The sequence below is a fragment of the Epinephelus fuscoguttatus genome, linkage group LG14, assembly GCF_011397635.1.
Source record: "Epinephelus fuscoguttatus linkage group LG14, E.fuscoguttatus.final_Chr_v1".
Classification (NCBI taxonomy): Eukaryota; Metazoa; Chordata; class Actinopteri; order Perciformes; family Serranidae; genus Epinephelus; species Epinephelus fuscoguttatus.
In genome coordinates this window covers 33528775-33555928 of record NC_064765.1, presented here as the reverse complement: position 1 = coordinate 33555928, position 27154 = coordinate 33528775, and the positions used below count along the sequence as shown (strand labels likewise).

General features: G+C 40.3%; 1 protein-coding gene and 1 long non-coding RNA gene across 2 annotated transcripts in view; one reads left to right on the top strand and one right to left on the bottom strand.

Annotated features, from left to right (window-relative positions):
• Positions 1-2356: 2356 nt before the first annotated feature.
• Positions 2357-25613, bottom strand: LOC125900410 (alcohol dehydrogenase 1-like). The gene is made up of 3 exons (XM_049595388.1): positions 22130-25613; positions 4253-4513; positions 2357-3599 (listed from the first exon to the last, which is right to left on the bottom strand). The coding sequence occupies exons 1-3, from the start codon at positions 22178-22180 to the stop codon at positions 3405-3407; spliced, it is 507 nt and encodes a 168-aa protein (XP_049451345.1). The 5' UTR covers positions 22181-25613; the 3' UTR covers positions 2357-3404.
• LOC125900419 (uncharacterized) overlaps positions 16766-27154 on the top strand; it is a 28054-nt gene continuing 17665 nt past the window's right edge. Inside the window, exons 1-2 of the long non-coding RNA XR_007450852.1 lie at positions 16766-16813; positions 16956-17027. This is a non-coding gene — a long non-coding RNA (uncharacterized LOC125900419). The remainder of the gene's footprint in view (positions 16814-16955; positions 17028-27154) is intronic.

Here is a 27154-nt window from a genome sequence, read left to right as displayed (position 1 = left end):
GAGTTTCCTCTTAGCAAAATGCAGTGAGCGTATTGGAGTACCCCCCAGTTAACAGTTACACAGTGTATACGTCTGGGGCTTTTGAGCAGAACTGCCATAAGCTTGTGCTGAAACCATTAGCATGTTGTATTTGTGGGGAAAATGTGTCCAGCATAAGACAAGTACTTTGTCTATGGATGCTGTGAGTCATAGTGAATCTGATATGTGTACGAGTGTTTGAAATTGTTGCTATTAAGCCATGTTTAAAGTGTGCTTAATGTTTGTTTTGGGTGTGTTTTGAACAAGTGGCAACCTCTGGGGATGACGAGTGAAGCCAATGCAGAAAAAAAACGGTTTTGGTCTCTATAGTTAATGTCCCCTTTCATGACAACTGTACGGGGGGTGAATTTTTTTATATGTCATCCGTTTAGATTTTATAAAGGCTTAAAGTTGCGCATAATTAAGGGCGTGGTCACTTTGAGTGACAGGTGACGCCATCACGGGGGGGCGGGAGGGGGGGTAACTAGGCGTCATCTCAGCTAATTCGCAAGTCATTGAACCTGACCACTCAGCCATGTTTGTGCCTTGTGGATATTTTGTTTCATGAGGGAGCTGGCAGCAAGCGGGAGCATGAGCGGGAGAAGCCAATACCACAGGGCTAGCCAAAGTAGCGTAGCTTGTTAGCCTAGCTTGTTAGCCTTAGCTAACTTAACAGCTTCGAGTGAGGTGGGAGCGTTTAAGCAACCAGGTTTCATTTGGCCCACCTCTTTGCCCATTTTTGATTGGCCGGGAGTTGGGCGGAGCCAAGCACTGCCAAGATGCCGACAGCCAGAGCCGCCTACTTTGAGCTTCAAACCTGCTCCTCAGAAACCAATGGGTTACGTCACAGTGACTACACCCATATTTTATACAGCCTATGGTTTTGAATCAACCAAACTTCAATCAACTAAACTTCACAGAAATGTCTGCTCCACACGAGTATAAATTCTCACAACGGCGTAGGCCATGTGCGTAGGCTATGGTGTAGGGTCTGCTGCACAAGTATAAATCCCTTTACCTTTATTGTGAAAAATAACAATGAAAGGGGTCGATCTGTGATGCCATGCCTTTGTCAAGGTTGAAAGGAGAAACAAAAAAAATCCATTTTGTTCCAAAATTTAAAAAAAAAAATACGGTGCTCTTTTTGCCAGGTGATATTCATGATCTGTGTGAAGGTACTCATAAAAAAAAACAGTTAAAAAAAAATACTGACATGTGAATTAAGCCCGTTCTTACTTACAACTGTCCAATTTGTGTGTCTGTCTAAGTGCTAGGGAAGGCATAAGAGCAAACTAAATAGTGCATACAATTAAGAGTTGGATGGGATCATGTACCGGCCAAGTAATGCCTCATCTGACTTGCAATAGGTTCTTTTGACAAATATTGACAATGTGTAGTTCAGTTTTAAGTGAAGCATACTTTTCATTTGTGATCCCGGTTTTGAAATCTATGGCGGCCAAGAGCAGCACATGTCGTAGTAATTTTGTATCTTGTCAAACTGCATGATTGAAACATGCAGTAAATCTAGTGTGGTTGAACCTAAATGAAGATGCTGCTGAATCAGCTTATGTTTTCCAAAGATCATAATGATGAACAATTAAAATCAAATCATGGTCCCTCTCAGCTTCAACATAGAACAATCATGACCTGTAATTTCTTCACCATAAAACCTCACAGTGCCAAACAACAGCTGTTTATGTACCTATATGGCCTCATGTCATTTCATTTAGTGTGCCTGGTGTCTGCAATATTGGATCCTTTATTGTAAATTCTTCAATAAACAGGCAGAAGCTGCTCAGGGATAAATCCCGGAGCACATCCTAGCAGAATATTTACAATGCTGTCTGCCAAGTTAAACAAATGTTGATATGATTAGGCTGGTCTGAGTAAATCTGAGGGAAAACTATTTGATGGACACTTAAAACATAGTTTAACAGAGCATTCAGAGACATGCTGTAGATATGTAAATGCTGTGCCAATGACATACAACACCATAAAACCAGAACACAAACAAGGAGGCCACAAACCCCATCTGTCAACATCATTTATTTTGCTCTATAAACACCAGACATGTTTAGCTTTCCTTATGTGAACACTGCAGATAATTCTCACGATCTGCACGTACTCCACTGAATAGTATTCACTGTTCAAATTAGGCATGTATAATGCGCATAATTTAAGAGATTTCTTGACTATAGGTATTGCATTATTTGTGTGAATATTATGCTAAGATTTTGTATCATATAGTGAAAAATTACAGAGTTACTTTGTGGTCACTGAAAGCAACACAGTGGTCTTATTGTGGAGAAACAGTCAGGATGGTCCGGATGCTGTAAGAAAAAAAAGATATGAATATTAACTTCATAACTGATAATGTTAAGTCCTGAATGGTAGAAAAGTATAGTTGTATAAACATACCATATACCATATTTGAAAAGACCAAGGAGTGACGTTTCAGGCCACAGTTTCGGGCCACAGGTGCCCTTCTTCAGACTGAAGGTGGAGTGGGGCGGCAAAATGCCGCCTACCTAATTTTGTTTATACAGAATGCACCTTTTTCGGGGCAATGGGGGGCGTAACAAAACGTTTAGCTCAGCATGTGACGTAAACAGTGTTGTGGGAGGGAAGCCGTGGCTTGTCAGTCCTTTGGCGATTCTCTCATAAGTTGGCCCGTCCTTCACCGTCCCTGTCATCTGACGGTTAATGGCCTCTTCGTTTGCGAGGGCAAGGAGGGTGCGCAATTCCTTGTCTCCCCAGTTGCTCATCTTTACAGTGTCTGCTAGGTTTGCGTTTCCCTCTTGCTACTAGCTGCTCACTAATTCCTGCTATCAGCTGTTTCCTGTTTATCCACGGCCAGTGGGTCGCATGTGTAGCGTCATCAACAGCTCCTCCCACAAGTCATCAATCGATCAACTCACCAATCCAGCTCTGTGTGTCTATACCCTCGCAGCTTGCCAGCAATACGGCCCAACATTCGCAGAAAATCTGGCAGTGTAAAAGGGGCTTTAGAGTCTTATCTGGTATACATTTGTTCACTTTCCGTAACCACTTATCCTGTTAGGGGTCGCGGGGGGCTGGAGCCGCTCCCAGCTGACATTAGGCAAGAGATGGGGTACACCCTGGACAGATCGTCAGACTATCACAGACACAGACAACCATTGATTCTTACATTCACACCTAAGGGCAATTTAGAGTCACCAATTACCCTAGCCTACATGTCTTTGGACTGTGGGAGGAAACCCGAGTACCCCGAGGAAAACCACGCTGACACAGGGAGAACTCTGCACAGAAGGGCTCCGCCACCACGGGGCGTGAACCTTGAACCCTCTTGGTGTGAGGCAACAATGCTAACCACTTTTCCACAGTGCCACCAATCTAGAATACAGCTAAGCCCAAAGCCATTCGGTTATTGGAGATTCATTAGTGGTGGTGGTCATATTTGTCTCACCTCCAAATGCAGAGCCCGTCCATGCGCGTCCAGCAATGAGCTGAATGGGTCTTGCAGCAACATCTTGCATGTCTGTCCAGCCAACAATCACGCTGACACCCCCACCTTTCACACATGACTCTAAGGCACTGCGCTAGATGGAGAAAAAGCACAAAGTCAGTGGGCTTGTAACATGATGGGTGCTGGTCCAAATCTCTTGAGCAAGCTGCAACCTCCAGGGCTGAAAAATGAAGCCAACATGAAAGTGCCAAAAACTGCAGTACCTTGAATGGCCACTTGAGGCTGGCTCCAGAAGCAAGTCATCCCCCATAGACACCCATGCCCAACTTTACACCAGAAATAATGATGCTTACAGTCAGGTACAATTAACAGTTTTGGCTTCTAGCTAATTTCTCACCAATAACATTTAAGTAAGACTTAAAATTATTAAGGGCTTTGTGTGACAAGCTGTCAGCAAGACGCCACCTCAGTCTATGAGCCACATCTCTTGCTTGCTCCTCCATAGCACCACTCTCTCAACTTCAAAACTCAAACTTCAAAATGGCAGTCCACACACCATTGGTTGACGTAATGGTATCTCCATCCATTATTTTATCTATCCATTTGTTCAGCTATGCTATTTTGTTGCCCTAGCTACAAAAATGTGGGCTTGGTAACTTCATTAACTACACTCAGCTCTTTTCCAATAACAATTGACTGATGAGAAAAGATGTTACTGTTTAATAGTTAGGTAACACCTCTTAATTGTATATAATACTTGAACCACATGAAATCTAGTGTCCCTACCATGACTTCCACATTCCCAACACATTCCAGGGAGTAGTCCACTCCTCCATCAGTCATCTCAGATAGCACTTGGCTGATGGGTTTATTGTGATCCTTGGGGTTCACAAAGTCAGTTGCACCAAACACCTTGGCCTTCTCAGACTTCTCTGGATTGATGTCAACAGCGATGATCCTCTTGGCTCCTGCAGCCTTGCAGCCCATGACTGCAGCCAAACCCACAGCTCCCAGGCCGAACACAGCACATGTTGAGCCCGGTTCCACCTAAAGTAAAACAGACTGTGGTCAACATGGCTCTTCAGGTGAGACTTGTTAATGCTCCATAATAAATAATGGAAAGGCTTAGTGTTCCATGATGAGTGTTTACTCTTTGAGAGGCTTTCCAATCTGAGCAAGAAAGTGACACTTAATAGAATACATCATTATTATAAAACACTGTACACTTATCTACACCAGTTAAAGAACCTCCATTAATCGCGCAATTTAAATGTGAAAAGTCTCACTGACTGACCGTCACCTGTGTGTATGCGGAGAAGGAGAGGGGCGGAGGGAGCGGAGCTGTGGAAACATCCTGCAGTCCAAGTCATACCAACATGTATTTAAATAACTTATTAGATGGATATATATTCACAAGTTTCTCCAGAAGCCTATAGGCGCTGCCGCCCGTTGGATCGAAGAGGGAGAAAAAAACACGGCCTATTTTTGTAATCTGGAAAAACGCCGACAAGAATATAATTCAATTGGCAGTCTGGTGATTGATGGTACGGAGTGCACAGAATCTAAACGCATAGCAAAAGAAGTTTTCAATTTCTACAGCAATCTTTACAAATCGTCATATTCAGAACAAAATGCCTCATCCTTCCTCAATAAAATAAAAAACCTGATTCCTGTAATTGATGAAAACCTCAAAGAAATATGTGATGAGGAAATAAGAATCACAGAACTTGACTGTGCAATTAAAAAATGGCATCTGATCGCTCACCAGGACCAGATGGCTTAACAACTAATTTTTTTAAACGTTTTTGGGAAGATTTAAAATTCATGTTGTTCCAAGCTATTAATGAATGCATTGACCAAAAAGAGCTGATGGAAACAATGAAACAGGGTGTAATTAAATTAATTCCGAAGCCTGGGAAAGACAAGAGAATTTTAAGCAATTTAAGACCTATTACACTTTTAAATACCGATTACAAGATTTTGACAACAGTTTTGGCAACGAGATTAAAAATGGGAATATCTGAGTTTATTAGCCCAACACAATCTGGTTTTCTCAAAGGTAGATCTATACATAACAACATCCGACTGGTTCTGGATATTATTGATTATAGTCACTTAATTGAGGAAGATGCTCTAATATTATTTTTAGACTTCCATAAAGCTTTTGATTCGGTAGAACATATATTCATTATCAATACTTTGAAACAATTTGGCTTTGGAAATAAGTTTACTGATATAATAACAATGCTTTATACTGGTATCAACAGCTGCGTTTCTCTTCCAGAAGGCCCTAGATTTAATGTAGAACGGGAAATTAGACAAGGATGCAGTATCTCACCGCTTCTATTCATTACAGTCACAGAATTATTAGCCATAGCCATTAAAAACTCAAATGTTGAAGGACTAAATATTAATAATAACAAGTTGATTATAAGTCAGCTAGCTGACGATACAACTATGTTCTTAAAAAATAGAGAACAAATACCACTAGCTTTAGAAGTTATAGAGCAATTTTCACAAGCATCTGGTCTGAGATTGAATCTGAGTAAATGTGAACTTATGAGTATCCACAACTGCCCTGATTCTTCAATATATAATATACCAGTCAATGCTGATGTAAAGTATCTAGGTATTTGGATCTCTAAAGAGTTAGACACCAGTATAAAAAAGAATATTCAGAACAATGTTGATAAATGCAGTAAAATATTAAACCATTGGCTGCAAAGGGATTTAACGTTATTCGGTAGAACAATGTTAACTAAAATTGAATTGCTCTCTAGATTAATCTACCCTGCGTATTCTCTCGCTATTTCTCAGAGACAAATTAAGGAGATTAATAGAATTAATTTTAACTTTATTTGGAAGAATAAACATCATTATATCAAAAAAGGGGATTTGTTGAAAGATTATGGAGATGGTGGACTTAAGGCAATTGATTTTGAAATCATGAATGGGGTGTTAAAACTCAAATGGCTCCAGTCTTTTTTAAAGAATGGAAATGATATATGGTTCTCATTACCCTCATTTATATTCAATAAAGTAGGAGGTATTAAGTTCTTACTTACATGTGATTTTGAAATTACAAAATTGCCTATTAAACTATCTACTTTTCATCAACAGGTATTGTTACAATGGAAAATGATCTTCAAACACAATTTTAGCCCTCATAATGTTCCATTATGGAATAACAGAGTTATATTGAGCAGGAGGAAATCTATTTTTATGGGAAACTGGATGGAGAAAGGTATTTGGTCCATTGCACATTTAATGGACAATCACGGTAATGTTCTTGAACTGGAGGAATTTAATAATAGACATAATATTGAATGCTCCATTGAAGAATATAAAAAAGTAACTAATAACATTCCAAGTGCCTTTATTCAAATAGCGAAGAATAGTTTAAGGACCATAGGAACACTAAGACTGCCCAAAATTAATATTGATGATGTAGATTTCATGAATGACAAATGTCATAATAAATTCCTTAGACAGTTCTTTGTAAACTCCATATATCCGGGAAAAACAAGGAGCACTCTTATTCTCCAAAATTACAACAAATCTGACAGATCAGCGATCAGAACAAAATTTTTAAAATTTCCACTTCCTCCGAAATATAAGGAGATCCACTTTAAAGTGATAAATGACATATATCCATCCAATGAATTCTTGAAAAAAAGATTTAAATCCGAGGTTGAAAATTGTCAAATGTGTGGTGTAAATCTGGAAACAACAGAACATCTATTTTTCGGATGTGAAACTGTCCAGAATATATGGAGATGTCTCTATGGTTTGCTGTCTTCCAAGTCCATAGAGATTGATTTCTTCTCTTATCAGAATATTCAAATGGGTGTAATCCTCAAAGTTAAGAAAACTGAATTCTTGGTTAACAATCTCATCATAGTAACAAAATTTTATATACATAAATGCAGATGCTCCAAAACTCCCCCCTCATGGTCTGTCTGCACTTAAGAATGAACTTCTTTTGTTTCAAAAATGTCTGAAAACAATCGATAACGCCCAAGCTGAGAAATTATACACACTTATAGACAATCTTCAATTGAATTGAACCCCCCTGTTTATTATTATTTTTTTTTTTTGTATTTTATTTTACATCATTCATTACATTTTTTCATTTCAATGGCATTTAACAGTTATTAAGCTGTTTTTTGATTCTATATGTAGGAGGTGTGATTTTCCTTTTAATGTAATCTGCACATGTGGTCAGTAATGAGTATGTCTTTTTTTGTATTTGTATTTGTTCAATAAAAAAAAAAAAAAAAAAAAAAAAAAGCCTATAGGCGCTGCCATGACAGACAACTACTTCCGCTATCCGGCAACCTGTTTCCGGTTGAACGCCACTGCTCACACAGCCTGCCGCGCGAGCACAAAAGCAACGGTTGAGCTATGGATAAACAAGCACCATAATTCGTATTTTATTGGAAACATGGGTTCAGGTTCAACTTGCGCCGTTGTCGGCTGCCACAACAACTCCAAAAAGCTCAAGATTTTGTCAGAAACCGTCTGTTTTGAACACCAGAAACTTCGCAAGACATGTCCGTGTCCTGCGCCCTACGCCTTACACACCATGCCAAGCAAGGAGGAGCGCCGGCTAGCTTGGCTTGCGGCGTTGAAACGAAAATATCCTCCAAAGAAAGTTTATGTTTGTTCTTTTCATTTCGTCGATAAAAAGCCCACGGACCTGCACCCCGATCCGGAGCTTTATCTGGGCTACGACCGACCTCCGCCCAAGAAGAGGCGTAAGCTAGTCCGTGGCCGTGCAACTGAAACGGCTCAGCAGCAGCAACAACAACAACAACAACAACAACAACAATATGGACCTGGTAAGTTATTTCTTGTTTTACATATATTGTTATTTTCTGTTTTACATATATTGTGTGTGGTTCTGTAGCAGAGAACTTACAAGTAAAACAAACTATTATAAATTATTCATTTATGTTACAGCTGTTAATCTCAAACAGGTAAACGAAATTATAACTTCAACCAATGGATGGTAACATTAACAGCATGAATTACAATTGTATTTAGGTACAATTTCGAGGTACTTTTACTTATTATTTCCATTTTTTTTAATACTTCCACTTCACTAACAGTACATCTCAGAGGCAAAACATTGTACTTTTTCTCCACTACAGCTTTAGTTACTAGTTACCTTGCAGATTTAATTATCAATATAAAACATACATTAACTGGTAAATTATGATGTATTGTTATAGGTTAAGCTACCCAGCAGCATATAAAGTAATGAAATTCAGCCCACGTTTACCAGCTGCACCATTAAATTTATGAACAAATTTATGCATTACTAATTACAGTCCAATGATATGATTATGAAATGGGCAATTCTGCATGAGTATTTTTACATTTGGTACTTCAAGACCAGTTTATTTTGATGCCAATACTTTTGTACTTTTACTTAGGTAAAATGTTTAATGCAATGCCCTCTACTGGGTTTAACATGTGACATGTCATACTTGCTTGTCTACAGTGGTTACTATCCTAGTGTGTAACTTATATAAAACGAAAAAATGCTTTTTCGTTTTATCTACGACTTCCATATGTAACCAGCACCCAGCCTAATGGACATTGGGATGTGCGTGTCTCTGTTTTTGACATGTTACTAGTGTGTAACTTAGCCATACTTTTGTGTTTTTCAGACTGTACACCTGACTTCTCTTCAACTGCCTCAGACCAGACCAGGAGCTCAAGTCCTGCACATCCCCCTGAACCAAAGATGCACTCGGTCCATACACAGTGGGTGGACCCTGCACGACAGGATCATGATTATTGCCAGACGGCCAGCAGAAAAGACATGCAGGATAAGATGACTCAGTGTGATGAGATTGGCTACTTCCTGCTTCAAAATGATGCTGATGCTTTGCTCTACACTGGTATATCCCTAGAAACATTTAACATTCTTGTGTCAGCTTTGGAAGGGTATGCCAATAATTCATTTACAATGTCTGTGCGAGATCAAGTTCTCATGACACTTATGAAATTAAAGACCAACCGTGTAGTAGGTGATTTGAGTAGACAGTTTCATGTATCACTGAGCATGGCTAGCAAAATAATCTCATATTGGATTGACAAACTAGAGGAAGTTTTGCGACCTCTAATTCCATAGCTTCCAAAAGAAACTATTCGTGCAACCATGCCTGCAGCTTTTAAGAGTAACTTCCCTAATACAACATGCATTGTGGACTGCAGTGAAAGCCTCTTACAGAAACCCAAAAATCTTGATTCAAGAGGGGAATCATACAGCCATTATTATTCACATAACACAGTGAAATACCTGGTAGCGGTTGCCCCATGTGGACTAATTATGTTCATTTCTCCAGCATATGGAGGGCGATGCAGTGACAAATTCATCACCATGGACTCAGGCATATTGGACTACTTAATGCCTGGAGATGAGGTAATGGCGGACAGAGGCTTTACCATAAAAGATTTGCTGTTTGAGAGAAAAGTAAAATTGGTAATGCCTTCTTTTACAAAAAAACGTGGACAACTAACTGAGGAACAGGTGACAAGCACCAGACGAATTGCACATGTAAGAATTCATGTTGAAAGAGCAATCAGATGTTTGAAAGTATACAAAATATTATCACAGGTTGTTCCGATCAGCATGGCTCCTAAAACAGACAAGATTTTAAGAATATGTGCTGCTCTTGCCAATTTAAGGGAGGATCTCATTCGTGATTAGAAATAAATCAGCATGAAATCAACATGTGCGAACTACTTTTACAGGGCTATTAAGGACATTGTAAAGGACTGTCAAATGAAATGGTGCTGTAATAGTTGAAAAATGGATAGGTACAAAACATGTATGGAGTTATGGATTTAATGTGAACATTCTTTGCATGTTTGTTATTTTGTACAGAATGTGAATATTTTTGCATTTCATTTTACAATGTATAAACTGTATACATTTAGTGCTGTCAGTAACAATTAATTCTTGTCACTGTTAATGTAAAGCTGCAAGAATTAATCGATTAGTTGTCAAGTATTAAATTAATCCCTAACTATTTTGACAATCGATAATAAATATTTTTTTAAAGAAAAAATGTCTAAATTATCTGATTCCAGCTTCTTAAATGTGAATATTTTATGGTTTCCCTTGTCCTCTATGACAGTAAACTAAACATCTTTGGGTTGTGGATTTTGAGCTTTGGCAAACAGCGATCATCATTTTCACTATGAATGTCATTCCGATTCGCTTAATGTATGGCACACATTAATGTTCACGCCACATGTGCAGATGTGCACTAAACCTTGCCCATTATTTCAATGTATCTTTCATTTAGCTTAAGCCGTCCTGCAGCATATTCCTCTACAAGCCGAGGTAGCATACGTGAGAAGTAAAAACCTCTCAAGCGCTTTACTAGCTCCCGCACAAACACCTCGTCATACTGCACTGTAAAAGAAACATGCTCATTGGGTGTCCAGATCAGAAGTGTAGCAGACTTAAGACCTGTGCAAAACATTGCAAGCTGTACTTTCATGTAGTATCCCCTGCTGCCAGTTTTCTGCAGCTGAAGCTCTTCATCTACTAGCTTGATATCACTGCATTTCTGAGTAAGCTGATTAGTGAGTGAGAGTTGGGTTGGCACAGGACATTTTATTTCGAGAAGCACACGTGTGTCAATGACCCCATCCGGACTGGCAGAGAGCCATGGTTCTTGGACACTTATAACAGTGCCCTTGTGAGTAATGTTCATGCCCTGTTCTTTCAGTTGACGGCAAGCTTTAACTTCATTTTCTTTACCATAGTTAGTAGCATAGTTGCCACGAAAGGAGGGGTATATGTGCTCACAAAGAAATTTGTCACTGCTTGTGGCTGCATGTACAGGAACCTTTTTTGCTGAGCTTGCTATAAGTCTGATTTTTCTACAGTTGTGCCACAAATCAGATGCACTCTGCTCTCGTTTCTAATTCTAGTTGAGCTGCTTGTGCATCACAAACTTCAACATATGCCTGGTAAAATGTCTTGCATGGGTCGCAGCTGAGACCATAACTGTGTACCTGGTGTGGTTGACAAATCTTGTCATCAACTGCACTGTTTCCCCTGCTAGGTTGTTCTGCAGATGGTGAGGCATTATAACACTTTCCTATTAAGGTGTTCTTGAGGGAAAAAAGTGGTTGGATAGGGGCTTTGTCTACACTGTCTCTGAAGTCTTTGTGTGACAGATGATGTGGCGTATTTGGGAGTGATTGAGTCACTACAGCTCTACAGTTCACACTGTATTGCTGTTCTGCCCTGTTGTGTCTGAAGTTGATCTCACTCAGACGTTTCGGCTCAAGATTCTTTGATGTCCCTGCATTCCACCTGCGCTGCTCATCTGTACATGCAAGCCCTGTCTTTCCACTGACCACTGCATTCTGCACCTGCAATAATGACATCAATAGTATCTTCATTTCTCCAACTTGCTATTGACATTACTATTAAGAATGAACCAGAGGTGGGTAGTAATGAGTTACATTTACTTGAGCAACTTTTTGGATAAATTGTACTTTTAAGAGTAGTTTTAATGCAAAATACTTTTAACTTTTACTTGAGTAATATTGTTCTAAAGTAACAGTACTCTTACTTGAGTACAATTATAGAGTCTGATGGCTGTGGGTATGAAAGATCCTACATATATTATATATATATATATATACATATATATATATCAAACAATAAATGTTACATATTTTGGATTTATGAATACCTTCCATAGAATAGCTGCTGCATGGCTACATGATTTCCCTAACCCGGCAATACACGAGCAGCCAACTGTCTCCACGACTCCACTTTCCTTTAGCATGACCCACGCTGTATGTTTAGCTTGACTGACGCTCTGGCTGGGCTCTACTGCTGCCTTCAGAAATAAAAATTCGCCGTGTTTCTTGAACAGTACTGTACCTATTTTGTTACTATGCAGGTAATTATATGCTTCTGTGCTTTTGTAATTCCGTAATTCCTCGCCATCAACACCTTCGGAAAATACAAAGTAATTAACAATGTCGATGTAGCTAACATCGGGCCATTGCTTCATGTCATCTACCCACTCCGTGAGGAGTGACGGGTGAGGCACTGTTACAGAACTGTCCTCATGACTTTCTAAAACAGCTGTACTGTGTATCCACCTTCGATTTTTGTCCATTTGCGTCATATCCATGGCGAAAAGCCGGCGTTTACGGTGGCTTTCACCGCTAGCTCAACCGTAAACACCGTTCAACCGGAAGTGCTTTACCAGTTTCCGGTTTGAAACAGGAAGTCAGGAATCAAGTCAGGAAAAAGGTGAATAGAGAGAAAGGCGACGTTTAGAGAGCAAGCCCAAATAAGCCAAAGTCCAAAGTTGCGGCTAATAAGCGGACCTGGCAACCCTGCTTGTGTGCTTGTGAATACCTGCCCTATTCTGCCTCTGATCGGTTTATGATGAAATTTTATTCTCCTTAAGCCATCATCACTTATGCGGTTGTCTCTCCCTCCCTTCCACCTCATGTGCCCTCACCAAAGAAAAAAAAAACTTTAGAGCTCCGCTGAGAGGGAGCTTGCTTGGGTGAAAGCCGCTTCAATGAACTCAAGTAAAGCCGAGTAACGGCGCATTTCATTGTGAGTAAAGGTAACAGCGTTACAATGGGGGAGACAGAAACTTTTTGATGACTCGTTACTGAAAAAAGTAGCGTCATTAGTAACGCTGTTTATTTATAATGGCGTTATTCCCATAGATCATAGATGACTCATTCCTGTGGCTACTGTGCGCCAAACATCTGACGTCAATTGGACCGCCAGATCAGGTCCATTTCGCATCAGTCAGTCCAGGACCATATCTGTACGTCTACATGACCTCCGTAATAGGTTATGTATCTGAACGTCGTACTACAACTTCATCTGAATGTTGATGTGACATTCAATATTTGAACGCTGTAGTCGATTTTTTACTGTTCACCACATGAAATTTTAAAACAGTCTCTGTAATCAAACCTTAACACGTGGACTCCCAATACATTTGTAATGTGTTTGTGTGTGTGTGTATGTGTGTGCGTGTGCGTGCGTGCATGCCTGTGTGCGTGCGGTATTAGCACAGGAGCAACGGTTGCTACCTGCTGGGTGTTCTGCGCAAGCATGAACCCGCCAAATTGAAGTTACGTAGCCGTTATAGTTTATTTTTAGCTGCCTGCAGTCGCAGAGTCGCACTGATCAGTAACTATATTTAGCACATTACCTTTTATTTCATGTTAGCAATACAAATCTTTTTAACATCTACTTTTCCTGTGTACTTTTACTGTGTTCATGATTGTCGTCTGAGAATATCTCCAGCTTTGCTTTTAGTCAGGGCCAATTTCAATGACCGTTATTAGCTAATGTTATTGCACGGCTACAGATCACTATTTTAATTATTAAACAGTTTTTTTCGGTCTGGTTACTACTGTTTATGTCTAGGTCCGGACCAAATTAAATTACGGTTGGGTTTTTTTTCGGTCATGAACTAGCATTAACGTAACATTATGCTTCTGCCCATCCATGCAGTTCTACTTGTAGCTAACGTTACTAGCTAGCTAGCTAGCTAGCTAACGTTAGCGTTGAAGTTACTATCAGACAATTTGCATTCTTTGTGCCATTTTCAGCCTGATCTCACAGAAATATGTGAAATGACCACGACCTCCTAACACTGCATTCGGTGGCAGCATGTTTCTAGATACAGTGTAATAACTAGTTCGGCTTTACTAGATATATTCAGTAGATCTATCTTTTTACGACCCTATTTTACAACAAGCCGCAAACAAACCTACTGTCTCAAAAACGCTGTTTCTAGCGTATTAGCTAAAATATTGAAAATTAGTCAACATCTTTACTTTTTCTTAACATAGTTCATCTAGGTGCAGTGTAATAACTACTTCGGCTTTACTAGATATTAGATATATTCAGTAGATCTATCTTTTTACGACCCTATTTTACAACAAGCTGCAAACAAACCTACTGTCCCAAAAACGCAGTTTCTAGCATATTAGCTAAAATATTGAAAATTAGCCGACATCTTTACTTTTTCTTACCATAGTTCATCTAGATGCAGTGTAATAACTAGTTCGGCTTTACTAGATATTAGATATACTGGGCAGATATATCTTTTACAACCCTATTTAGAACCGTACTTTGCAGAAGAACTACAACTATGTTGGGACTGCATGGCGCGGTCCCAGGGAATTGTAGTTTTTAAAAAATAAAAAATAAAAAAAAATAAAGTTTTTCCTAGATTTGGAAGTTGTAAATACTGAATTGCGAGTACACTGTGGACTTTAAGGGGATGGTAACCACACTTGTGTAATCAGATTTTAAATATCTAATTTCTAAATGGGTGAAAACTAATTTTATCAATTTTATTAATTTTTATTTTATTATTTTTTGTCAGTATGGAGAAGCTGCTTTGACAGCAGCGCTGCCTAGTGTTGAAATTAAATATCATACAGTGAGATAACATATTTTGTCATCCAACTTTTTCAGGGGTTGTACTGAAAACATTTAATGAGGGGACTGAGCATGCTGTCCACAAACATGCTGGGGAATATCATAACCATACTCCGACATACACAAGATAACATTAAACAAACACAACACAACATTAAACACAGACAAAATAAGTTGAATTTGTGATTTGTGAGAGATTTGAATTTGTGAGAGACAACAATAAAGTGTATTTTGAATGAAATACGACAAGGGGGACATGCACAACGCATTAAATATACACATTACAATACACCCAAGATAATGGTATTTGTATGTTCTCACAATGGAAGATAACAATTGAAGTGTATTTTGAATGCTGTACTGAATATTTTCATTGGAAAACAAGGTTGTAAATGGACCATAATTTGGCCAATATTTTAAATATTTTTGTACATAAAAATTACGTTCAAATTTGGTCCATATAAGACGTCGAGAGGACATCCACACCAACCATTTTTGGACCATATTTTAACCTTGTACAGACGTCCTGTAGCCGTCAAAACTAAATGTCCAGAAGACGTCCAAAAAAGACGTTGTAAAAACTTTCATTCTGCACCCGATGGAAACGTCATTTCTACGTCGGACCATGATGTCTAAAAGACGTTGTCAGAACGTCGGCTTGCCAAGATGGCGGCGATGTCTTGGGGAGGTCGCTGCTGGCTGGCTAGTACTGTTGTGTATGGAGATAAGTCTTCAGGCGTGCTCACTCAAAAGTCTCACAGTGTAAGTGGGTGCCGGTCCAAAATATTACAGCAAAGCAGAAAAACCCAACAGCACTCACTAATAAATATAATACTTTTTAATATAGTGGACTGCACAGCAGCAGTCGAACGGACGCGTTTCAGCTCATAGCCGTCCTCAGCGTTAGGAAATGGCCACTTTAGAATGAAAATACAGACAGTACTTACTGACCCTCACGTCGACTAGAAGTCCAGTGTAGTTTTTTAATCCACAAAACACGTTCGGGGTATCGGAGGATAACATCTAGGAGTGCTGTGTTTACATGGCAACTTTTAGTGGAGACGGTGGAGTCGTGTCCACACCAATACCCAGCGAGTGGCCAGGTCACTCTTGGAAAGGAGGTTTTAAATCTCAATGAGTTTTTTACCTGGTTAAATAAAGGATATTGATTGAGTGCTGAAATGTCCCCACCAATAATTTGGTACACAAACGGTTAACCTCTAGTCGCACCTCATTTACTGCTAAAATGCTTGAGACAGGATTCCCCATCCAAGCCAAGCAAGTCTAGTTTAAAGCCCCACCCTTGAATGAAAATCTACGTTTTCACTGGCTGAGATGTCTTCCACTTTCCTGGGAGCTGGAGCTCCAGCTCTGTGCAGCGCGCACTTTTCGTCAGAGGCAGGCAGAGCTGAGCTGCTACAGTAGTTAGTGTAAGTTATCAATCTTGGCTCATTACATCAATATACTAAAGTTATTCATCAAAACAACTACTTATCTCTATATATTAGTATAATCGTATCAACACCTCAGATATACTCAGAATGTTTTAATTATGCTCATCATTAATTAGCCGCCAGTTTAGCTAGTGCTAGCTAGTTTATCTGCTCGATGTAGCCTTCCAGCCATCAGTAGCCCACTTCATCCAACGTCAAGAGGTGGATGTCATGGGATCCCTCTTTCCCTGCATAATCTAGCTAGCTAACCGCTATTGTCGTTATAAGTGCCGAGTTTGGACTCGGGCTACAAAGTTTCCTCCGTTTTGTTGTTATGGAAATAGCCTAGGAAGCCTAGTAGCTAACTAGTATAGCCTGTGTATATGTTTAATCCAGATGGCAGCCAAAAGAAGAAAGGTGCACATAAGGAGCTATTTCAGAAGAGTAAGTCGACTTTAAAGAAAATGTTTTCACAATTGCCTGAGTCAACAATTATCATAGGCTGATAATAATAGCCTACTTAACTAAGCTATTGCCTGGCTACATGTTTTTCCTCACTGTTGATATGCCATGTATCAACATGCAGGTGACAGAAGCAGTGCCAGGCACTAGTGCAGGCAGAGGAGAGGAAAGTGGAGAGGCAGGGACAGGGTCACAGGTGAGTTACAATGACTTGGTGATGTGTTAGTTAGGCTGGATATAGTACTTTATTGTGACAAATGTTAGGCTGATGATTTATTGTATAACAATGATTCGCCAATGTTGATGTGTGTTTGAATTGAGAGCTTTGAATAGGCAAATGTCTCACTGCTCATATGACATGGATCCACGTGCAGGTGACAGAAGCAGTGGTGCCAGGCACCAGCGCAGGCAGAGGAGAGGAAGGTGGAGAGGCAGGGACAGGGACACAGGTGAGCTAGAATAATAATGACTTGGTGATAGTAGTTAGTAGTTAGATTTAGTATTGTGACAAATGTTGATCTGATGATGTACTGGTTGGTTCATCATCGTCTGTTTGAAATGGGAATTTTGAATAGGCATGTTTCACTGGTCACGTGGCATGCATCAATGTGTTATTTTATCAGTCAACAGTCTCAGAAGCAGTCCTGCCAGGTATTGGTACAAACAGAGCAGGAGAGGAAGAGTCAGAGGTGAGGCCCAGGCTTATAAGTTACAAGTAAATGTAGATATTACTATACTAGTATATAAACAAGTGGTGACTAGCATCATCAGTGTGTAGATCTACATCTATGTAATTCTAAATACATCTATGTATTTCCACGTGTAGTTACAGTAGTTGATAAAGTGGCTGACACTGTTCATTGATGTCACTCTCACTAGCCATGTTTCCATCAGCCTGTTTAGATGCGCATCTAGAAGTATCGCATCAGAAAATTATGATGGAAACGCCAAAATTCAAATTAAAATCCCCTGATTTGCACAAACTAAAATATGCTCGCTTTAGCCGGGTTTTGGTTGATTCGAAAAAATGCTGATTTGCAAAACGGGGGGTTGGAAACAGTTATGTTCGAATTAAGTCTGACGTAGCGCACCTCTCTCCACGGTGATATCCACACTCCGGGTCGGGAAGGCGGTAATGCATTTACAAGCTGGTTGCCAACCGCCAGAAAACGTAGAAGAAGAAGAATGCAAGACTTGTTTTGTTTCCGGTTCTGCAGAAAACTCGCGCGAGTTTGCAGTTTTCACCAAAGTCCATACATTTAACGGAAACACACAGGATTCGTATTTCTTTTAACGCGCATTTCCCAATGATTCCAATCACTTTTGGATGGAAACATAGCTACTGCTACTCTCTGTTGCTGTCTTCTCCGTCTGGAGCAGTTTCCTTTGATAAACACAACAGTAAAGGCTACAATTAGCCACTCTATCAACTAAGTACATGTGGAAATACATAGATGTATTTAGATAGAATTACATAGATCTACACACTGATGATGCTAGTCACCACTTGTTTATATACTAGTATAGTCATATCTACATTTACTTGTAACTTATAAGCCTGGGCCTCACCTGTGACTCTTCCGCTTTTGCTCCGTTTGTGCCAATACCTGGCAGGACTGCTTCTAGTCTCTCTTAATATCCTCCATTAAAAAAAAATAAACAGTTGATATATAGATAAACACAAACACAGCATAACTGGAATTTAAAGTTATTATTGTTAACTCGTCAAGGCTATCTTTACTGTGACTGTTTGGATGTTGGAAATGGTTTAGCTAAAAACTCAGCACCACCCACTGACTGGAGCAGCTAAACAGCTAAACAGTACACTAAAATATGTTTCTGAAAACATTTGAGGCAAGAAATAGGCAATGAAGTTACAGAATCTAGAGGGAGCTTAGCCAGAAAGCGAAGCTCTCGATTTACCGGTCGATCTACGTTCCAACCCTCACCTATGGTCACGAGCTCTGGGTAGTGACCGAAAGAATGAGATCGCGGCCAAAATGAGTTTCCTCCGCAGGGTGGCTGGGCTCAGCCTTAGGGATAGGGTGAGGAGCTCAGACATCCGGGAGGGACTCGGAGTAGAGCCGCTGCTCCTCCACATCGAGAGGAGCCAGTTGAGGTGGTTCGGGCATCTGGTAAGGATGCCTTCCGGACGCCTCCCTTGGGAGGTGTTTTGGGCATGTCCAACCAGGAGGAGACCTGGCAGGACTGCTTCTGAGGGACTACATCACCCGACTGGCGAGTACGAGTACGAGTTACAGAATCTTAATTTATATTTGATCAGTGCTGCCTAGTCTTGTGTAGCCAGACTTATCTCCACAGTAATGTGTCAGTACTAGAGATAGGTCTGGGATATCCATATTATCATTCTGCTGTAGGGAAAAATGCTCTAGCTTGTTGGTGTTTCTCTAAACCAATCACAATTGTCCTGGGCAGTGCTAAGATGATGGTACCCTTGCCAAATAGTGCCGTGGGGTGGGGTGGGGGGGGGGCACAATGACAGGGCTAACTTATAACATCACACAGCTAGCGAGCCTTGTCACCATCAGTGTGAGTTTGTTAAGAATGTTTACTGGCTCAGTGTTTGGTGTTAGCCCTGCTGGTGTGTTAGCTCCTGCTAACCAACCATACTCATAGGAGGAGAGTGACTCCAGAGGCTGCGGCAAAGGAAAATTTGCTGATGTGATGGGGAGTTGGGACAGTCTGGGATCAGTGCAAAAAGTATCGAATTCAGATATCCCTTGTGGAATAAGGTTGTTGCTTTCGTCAACGAAAAGTATGGCTAAATATCATCGTCAACGAACCTTTATCACGTGACGAAAACGAGACGAGACGCAACGTAAATGGTGGTCATGTGAGGATAACTATAATTAAATATATAATGCAATATTGTTGACGAAAAAAACGAGACTAAATGTGGTTTAGAAAATAAAACCTCTGCTAAAATGTCTCTTCATTTTCGTTGACCAAAACGAGACGAGACAAAATAACGTTATAATGTTTAGTCACGTTATTATTATTATTTTGCAGTATTTCTGTTTCCTATAGGCTGTGTGTCGCACTGCGCAGACGGATTATAGCCGTGACGATATACAGTACAACATCACTCGCTCTCATGCAATATTGCTTTTATACAACAGTTCAACAACAGCTTAAACAGCAATGCTGAGTAAGGAAATGTTAACAAAAGGTAATGAAATAAATTATTTAAGTATGTTATGTAGCTCCGCGAAAAGAAAACAGTTCCCCCAGTCTGTTGCTAGGCAACGTGGAACACACACCAGGAACTCACAAGCTACTTTGTATTTACTTTGATCTGCAACTGTGTAACTTCGTCCAGTTCGGCTGATGAAACGTTGGCATACCTGGATGATGGCACGGCTGGATTTAGCTTCCACTCTCCCTCATCCTCATCAGTACCTCATCAGGTGATCATTGATAATTCCTGACCGTGTTCGCTTCATTTTTGCTCCTCTCCAGTTTGTCGATGTCGGCTGATGTTACACAAACACACCTGGAGGTCTGCACAGAAGAGTCCTAGCTTTCCTTTTCCTCGTCCTCTCCTGACGACCACTCATAATTTAATTCAAATGTAATTTTGGGGAAAATATCCATCTTCTTGGTGTAACACTAGTGTCAGTTTGTGTCAGTGTAACGAGTGTGAAAGAGTTGGTTAATTAACGGCTGTATTTATATTTATTACACGGCTCTATTAAATGCTGTATTCTGATTGGTCAGTCGCAGCATTCAGAGGTCTGATATTACTGTGTAATGACTGTTGCTATGTAGCCCAGTGTTGCTAGGGACACTGCCCTGACAAGGAGATTCAGCCATTGCCGGCAGGGCAGGGTGCGCGTCGGCTCACCGTCGGCTCACCGGCTCATTGTACATTATCCCTTACTTGTAACACCTGTGAGCGGAGTGATTTTACTGTTACAAGTCCCAGTGATGTTATACTCTATACTCACGGAATGCCTCTCGTCCAATCAGATTGCTCAGTCGGAACTAACTGTTGTATAAATAGATATATATTTAGCTCTAACTAGGAGCTAATTTAGAAAAGAAAATTTTGGTTTGGTTATACTATACTAGGTACTTATACTATATTGACTGGGTATAATAGAATTGCATTACTAAAAAGAGACTAAAATACAATTTTCGTCGACTAAAACAAGACGAAAATAGTCATGGATTATTCTGACTAAAATAAGACTAAAATGCTCAGACTTTTAGTTGACTGAAATTTGACTAGACAAAAAAGAGTATGAACGTGACTAAAACTAATAAAAACTAAAATGACAGTTTGACACAAAGACTAGACTAAAACTAAAATTAAAACAGGCCGCCAAAAACAACACTAGACTGGAGGCATTTTGAAATGTTGCAAATCAACTCTGACTGGTCTCGTCGGAAAACAGAGCAACACTGGGCATGAGAGACCTGCAAGACAATCTTGCACGATCCAAACTTCAGAACTTCGTATTTTCAGCGTGTAAGCTATAGCATGGAGGCTGTTGTTGTTTTCCATAGTGAGAGGAATTTTGAAAATAGTAACTCGCAGATAGCAGAAAGAAAGGAGAATGCCAGAATACATAGCTGGCCAATGGCAGGTTTATACCCATAGACGACATCTGGTAAGTCAGACTGAGCGCTGCCTAGTCTGACAGTTTGACGACAGTTCATGAGCAGTAATTGACAGCTGCGTTAGAGACTCCTCAGCTCTGATTGGTTGTTTTCTGTGAGCTGTGGTAGATTCTTGCAAATGCCATTAAAAGCACAAGAAGTGGGAGCAGGAACTTGATTTTTTTCTTTTTTGCAGACTATCTGACTCCTTTGCTTCTGTGTGGATGTAGTGACAGTTTCAGCAAATATAACCAGTGGTCATTTTTATAGTTTTTATCAACTGTATGTTTAATGTGAGTTACAGTCTTCAGTCTTCTATCTGAATGTCCTCTCTGTTCTAGTGTTGTCACGGTACCAAAATTGGGACCCACGGTACGATACCAGTGAAAGTATCATGGTTCTGAGTAGTATCACGATACCACTGTAAAAATTGGGGCAGATGTGCCTTTTGTCATTTATAAAAAGATAAATCACTTTTCTATAATACATCAATGATATTTCAAAGGAATAAATTACTTATTGACTTATTCATACTTCAAAAACAACATCAATAAGTGATTAACATAGCGGGAATCGAAATAAAATAAATAAATAAAATAAAAATCAACCAAAAATCAACCAGCCACCCTCCTCCTCTGACAAATAAAGAACAGTCCCTTAAGTCTCACCTCTCACCTTGATGCAGATCTCGTTGTCCTGGGGCGGAGCTACCTCAACCTCTTCCATCACCAAAGGCTTGTTGGACTCCCAGGCCACTGCTGCCTTACACTTGATGACCTACAGGCGGTGACATCACATGAAATTACCCAACAAATACTACTGGATAACAGTGCCACGACAATTTGTAGAACTCTGAACACTTAATCCACTGCTCTGAGTGAAGCTAGAGACAGATAAAGCAACATATTGTCAGTGTTTCACATTTACTGGAAAAGCAACATGCTACATTAGCAATAAGACTATAATGTTGCAGTGTCTGTGCTGTAATTCAGTGCCAGCACTCATCTAGAGGCCCATTTCAATGTCAAATCAACTGACTGCCGCACAAAACAGTATCACATCAATCATTTCTATGGAGCTATAGTATAATTGATGTTCCAAATTCCACATCAATAATGTTAGTGCTCAGGACTGCTTAATTAACCTTTCTAACTTAACCATTATGCTGACAATTACACCATAAGCTGAGCTCCTCAGCCAAAGGGCCAACTAACTTAACGCTAGCTATAGCGTTGAGTACCAAAATTGGTATTTTTAAGGGCACTGACCCAAATTATGTCAATAGTACCAAGTACCGATTCACCATAAATCCTCCATGCCACCAAAGTTCGGTACCTGTGAATGCATCTAGGTGAGAATGCCAGGCTTCGACAAGATGTGCAAGTGCCACAAAGAACCCCAAAGCCTGGATGCTATCCACAGAGCTGAGGATAGCACCATTTAGACACTCTGTCGGCTGCTAGACAAAACTATTAACTGCAGCACTGATCTGCCATGATAGTCTTCTTCCTATATAATGACGAAAACTCTGTCTGTGGGTGTGTCTGTATGTCTGTTCCATGTTTTTCTCCTCACTGACTTGGACAATCGATGTGAAATTTGGCACAGTGGTAGAGGGTCATGGGAGGATGCGAATGAAGCAATATTACATCAATATCTAAAGTTCCCTCTTGGCAAAAGTTGGAAAACTTACTAAAACTGAGCTTCTATAAGGCAATGAATATTGTGGAGGGCGTGGCTCATCACATAAAGGTGTATAACATCTCAAGGGTTTCACCCATCACCACGCAACTTTGTAGGCATATGACCACACATAATCTGAGGGGAACCCTCCATTATTGACCCGATCAAACAAGATGGGGGCGCTAGAGAGCTAATTTCTTATCTAGGCCTAACCGCCATATGGATTTTTACTAAACTTGGTAGATATGTAGAACAGGACGCCTCAAGGTGACTGGAGAAATTTAACTCTAATTGGCAACTGGGTGGCGCTATAACAACAGAAAAATGCTTAAAAATGGCTAAAATGCGGCCGATCGCTGTGGCTCGCCCTGTAGCCAAATGTTTGTTTGTTTTTCTAATTTTTGGTATGACTAAGTCATGGTATGGTATGCTGTACTCAATGGGTATGGACTAGTTTTTTGTTATTACAGAGAAAGTAGCCTACCAAAAAAAGGTACTGTTGGGTACCATTAGTGAATTCCAGGTACCAGAACCTATACTGGTATTGGTTCAAATGTGAACAATACCCAGCCCTAGTTGTGACTAAAGAGTTTCTTGTTTTTTTGTGTTACAGCAATGGTGGATCGTAGAGCCTCTCAACAGTTTCTAGAAGTAAGAGGCACAAAAAGACCATTTGTGTCCTCCTTTAAAGAGTAAGACGTTGAAAGAACTAGATTCTATATTAACAGCATAACTTAATCAAATAAACATGTGCATTAAAGCATGTTAGTGGATTATCCCCTGCTTAATTAGTAGATGTACAGAATGTTAATAAATAGGCACATCAGGCTAGGATACTGTACATACTATAAACATAATGTTTATAAGCCTATTTGTAATTTCCTTCTCTTAACAAGAAAAAAGGCCTCTTATCATGATTGTTGTTGGGTCAGTGTGAGTTAAATATTAGTTTAGTTAAATATAACATTGGCTCATGGGGTAGTAGAGTGGCGAGTGGAAGAGGTGAAATGAGGATATCATTTTGGAGTTTGAATAGAAAAGAATAAAACTGAATAGAATAGAAAGCCTTTATTGTCTTGTGTTGTGCAGGATACAATGAACTCCTGGTTGGTGCCTAAGAGTTTAAAAAAGACACATATTTCATACAATATTAAAAAAGATAAGCACACTACAAATACCTCATTGCACACAAAATAAAGAGGTAGCTATAAAAGTGCCAGAGTCAACAAATTGCCCTGACCACAGTGGTTATTGCACAAATAAGATCAGATAATTGCCATGTAGAAATAAAATGTCATTAGAGTGTTGTTGTGAGAGTGCTTCTGAGAGTGCACTATGGCTGTTCATTTTGTATGTTGATTGAGAGTGTGAATGCACTTTGGAAAGAAACTGTTCATGAGTCTGGTGGTCTGAGTTTGCCTGAGGGCAGGGGGTCAAACAGGTGGTGGTCAGGCTTTCTGGAGAGGTAGTGTGTGTTTGCAATGTCTTGAAGTGAGGGAAGAGAGCAGCTGATCATTTTTTGGGCTATGTTAATGACCCTTTTTGTCAGCTGCTGAGCAGCCAGTGTACCTGACTGTGAGGCAGTATGTAAGGACACTCTCTGTTGTGATGTGTTAGAGGGTCACTGGATTATTTTTCTTAAGGATTCTGGGGAAGTGCAGATGCTGCTGTGCCTTTTTGACAACAGCCATGGTGTTGGTGGACCAGGAGGGATTGTCTAATATGTGGGTTCCCGGGAATTTGAAGCTCTGAACTTTTTCCACACAGTCTCTGTTTGTGAAGATGGAAAGGGGGTCTGCTCTGTACCTCCTGAAGTCTATGATAGTTCTTTAGTTGTTCATAGACTTCAGAAAGCTAATATAATGAAATTAACATACACGAAATAAGGAAGAGAGCTTTTTTGTGATACGCTGCTATTGAAATAGATTTAGAGCGCCTATTTGAGTCATCTAAACAGTAAACAAAAATGTAACTTATGGGAGGTAAAGAAACATATGAATACATTTGATTCTATATCACAGTTTAGTCTAAACTTGGCAAGATGGACACTGGCTCCCAACAGTGGGCAAAGAAAGTGATAAGTAAAATTTCTGACTGATTTGATGAGCTTTGAAAAATTGTGTTAAAGGGGCAAAAAGCGAAATCGTTTCACCGCTAGGTTTGCTGTTGTGCACTGCCTTGTTATACTACTGAACTATACAAGTAGTCATGCTAATCATAAATGTTATTACAGTATTATATATGTAATCATGTTAGTGTATATTCGCAGCCTAGTGTAAGTGCACTGGGTGGCAGAGGAGCAGAAATGCTGCAGGACTGCCATGTCATGAAAGATGCTGCAGATCAGTACTGAAAGGACCTTGGTGAGACTGAATACATAACAACATATGTCTCAACTAGTTCCAGCAATAAGGAATCATAGTTGGTATGCATTATACTGTATTTTGTAAGCTTCGCTCATTGGCCAATAAAACAATGAAACCCTATTGAATAGCTGGTAGATTTTGAAATCCACCTTACAGTCCATCTTATAGTCAGGGGTGGCTCAGGTCTGTTTTGGACCAGCCCCTAGTTAGGCTGACATAGGCCTAGTCTGCCGGGGGACCTCCTATAATACACCTCCTATAATACACTGAGCACCTTCTCTCCTTCTCTCTCTCTCTCCCTCCTTTGCTAACATTCATGTCCTGTTACTGCATCTCGCTAACTCGGCTCTACTGCATGTCACTAACTCGCCTTCTTCTCTGGAGCCTTTGTGCTCCACTGTCTGGCAGCAGCGCTCAACAGTGCGAGCGTTTCACTTGCATTTGCGTCTGAAAATAGGTGTGTCCGAACTGTAAAAAATAGTGGTTTGCCCAGGGTGTAAAACTAGCCAGGACCGCTGACCGGGAAAAGCGGCGGACCTCCGGCGGACCCCCGTTAAAGGGTTTTTCCTTATCTGCTATGAGGGTCCAAAGGACAGAGGGATGTCAAGACAAATTGTGATTTGGGCTTTATAAATAAAATTGATTGATACATCCCATAGTGCGGGCGGCACGGTGGTGTGGTGGTTAGCACTCTCGCCTCACAGCAAGAGGGTTGCTGGTTCGATCCCAGGCGTGGGAGCCCTTCTGTTTCGGAGTTTGCATGTTCTCCCCGTGTCAGCGTGGGTTCTCTCCGGGCACTCCGGCTTCCTCCCACAGTCCAAAGACATGCAGATTGGGGACTAGGTTAATTGATAACTCTAAATTGTCCATAGGTGTGAATGTGAGCGTGAATGATTGTCTGTCTCTATGTGTCAGCCCTGCGATAGTCTGGCGACCTGTCCAGGATGTACCCTGCCTCTCGCCCAATGTCAGCTGGGATAGGCTCCAGCCCCCCCCGCAACCCTCAAGAGGATGAAGCGGTTAGAAGATGAATGAATGAATGAATCCCATAGTGGTTTAATGCACAAAGCATTAGGGAACATTTTTAACTTGGTGGACATACACTCATTACATATCAAAAAGACAACCAAAAACATGAGACAACTTCAACTGAATTCATCTCATCAAGTAACTGATGCCACTCGTCATACTTTGTTAAACATTCACAACTAATGATGTTCCATAACTTAAGTTGGAGAACAAAGACCACACCTTATCTCCCAAAGTGATTTCCCACCCAGGCCTCTATACTGTAGGTGTGCCTTACCCTTTCTCCTGTCGTTTTCATACCCTCTGTCTCAGCACAATACTGACATGGGGTTTCAATGGAACCTAAAGACTCCTGCAATGAGACAGCACTCTCACCCTGAGAGTGTTAGCTTAAAATATGTCAACAAGGCAGATAATATGTTTGATAACAGAAACAATCACACATATTTATATTGTGAAATTATTCACGTCAATTGTTATAGAATTATGCTATGTCATCTTTGTCATATATTTATTTATTTGTGTGCAGTTTCCTATGTGCAAGATTTAGTGTGGTGGTTAGCACTCTCTCCTCACAGCAAGATGGTTACTGGTTCAATCCCAGGAAAGAGCCCTTCTGTGC

What these genes read in the sequence shown, in the direction of transcription:
- LOC125900410 (XM_049595388.1), bottom strand. Translation starts at nt 22,180, where the DNA reads ATGGAAGAGGTTGAGGTAGCTCCGCCCCAGGACAACGAGATCTGCATC. An exon ending in ACAACGAGATCTGCATCAAG is followed by an intron (nt 4,514 to 22,129) that starts GTGAGAGGTGAG and finishes GTTTTACTTTAG; the next exon opens with GTGGAACCGGGCTCAACATG. An exon ending in TTGGGAATGTGGAAGTCATG is followed by an intron (nt 3,600 to 4,252) that starts GTAGGGACACTA and finishes TTCTCCATCTAG; the next exon opens with CGCAGTGCCTTAGAGTCATG.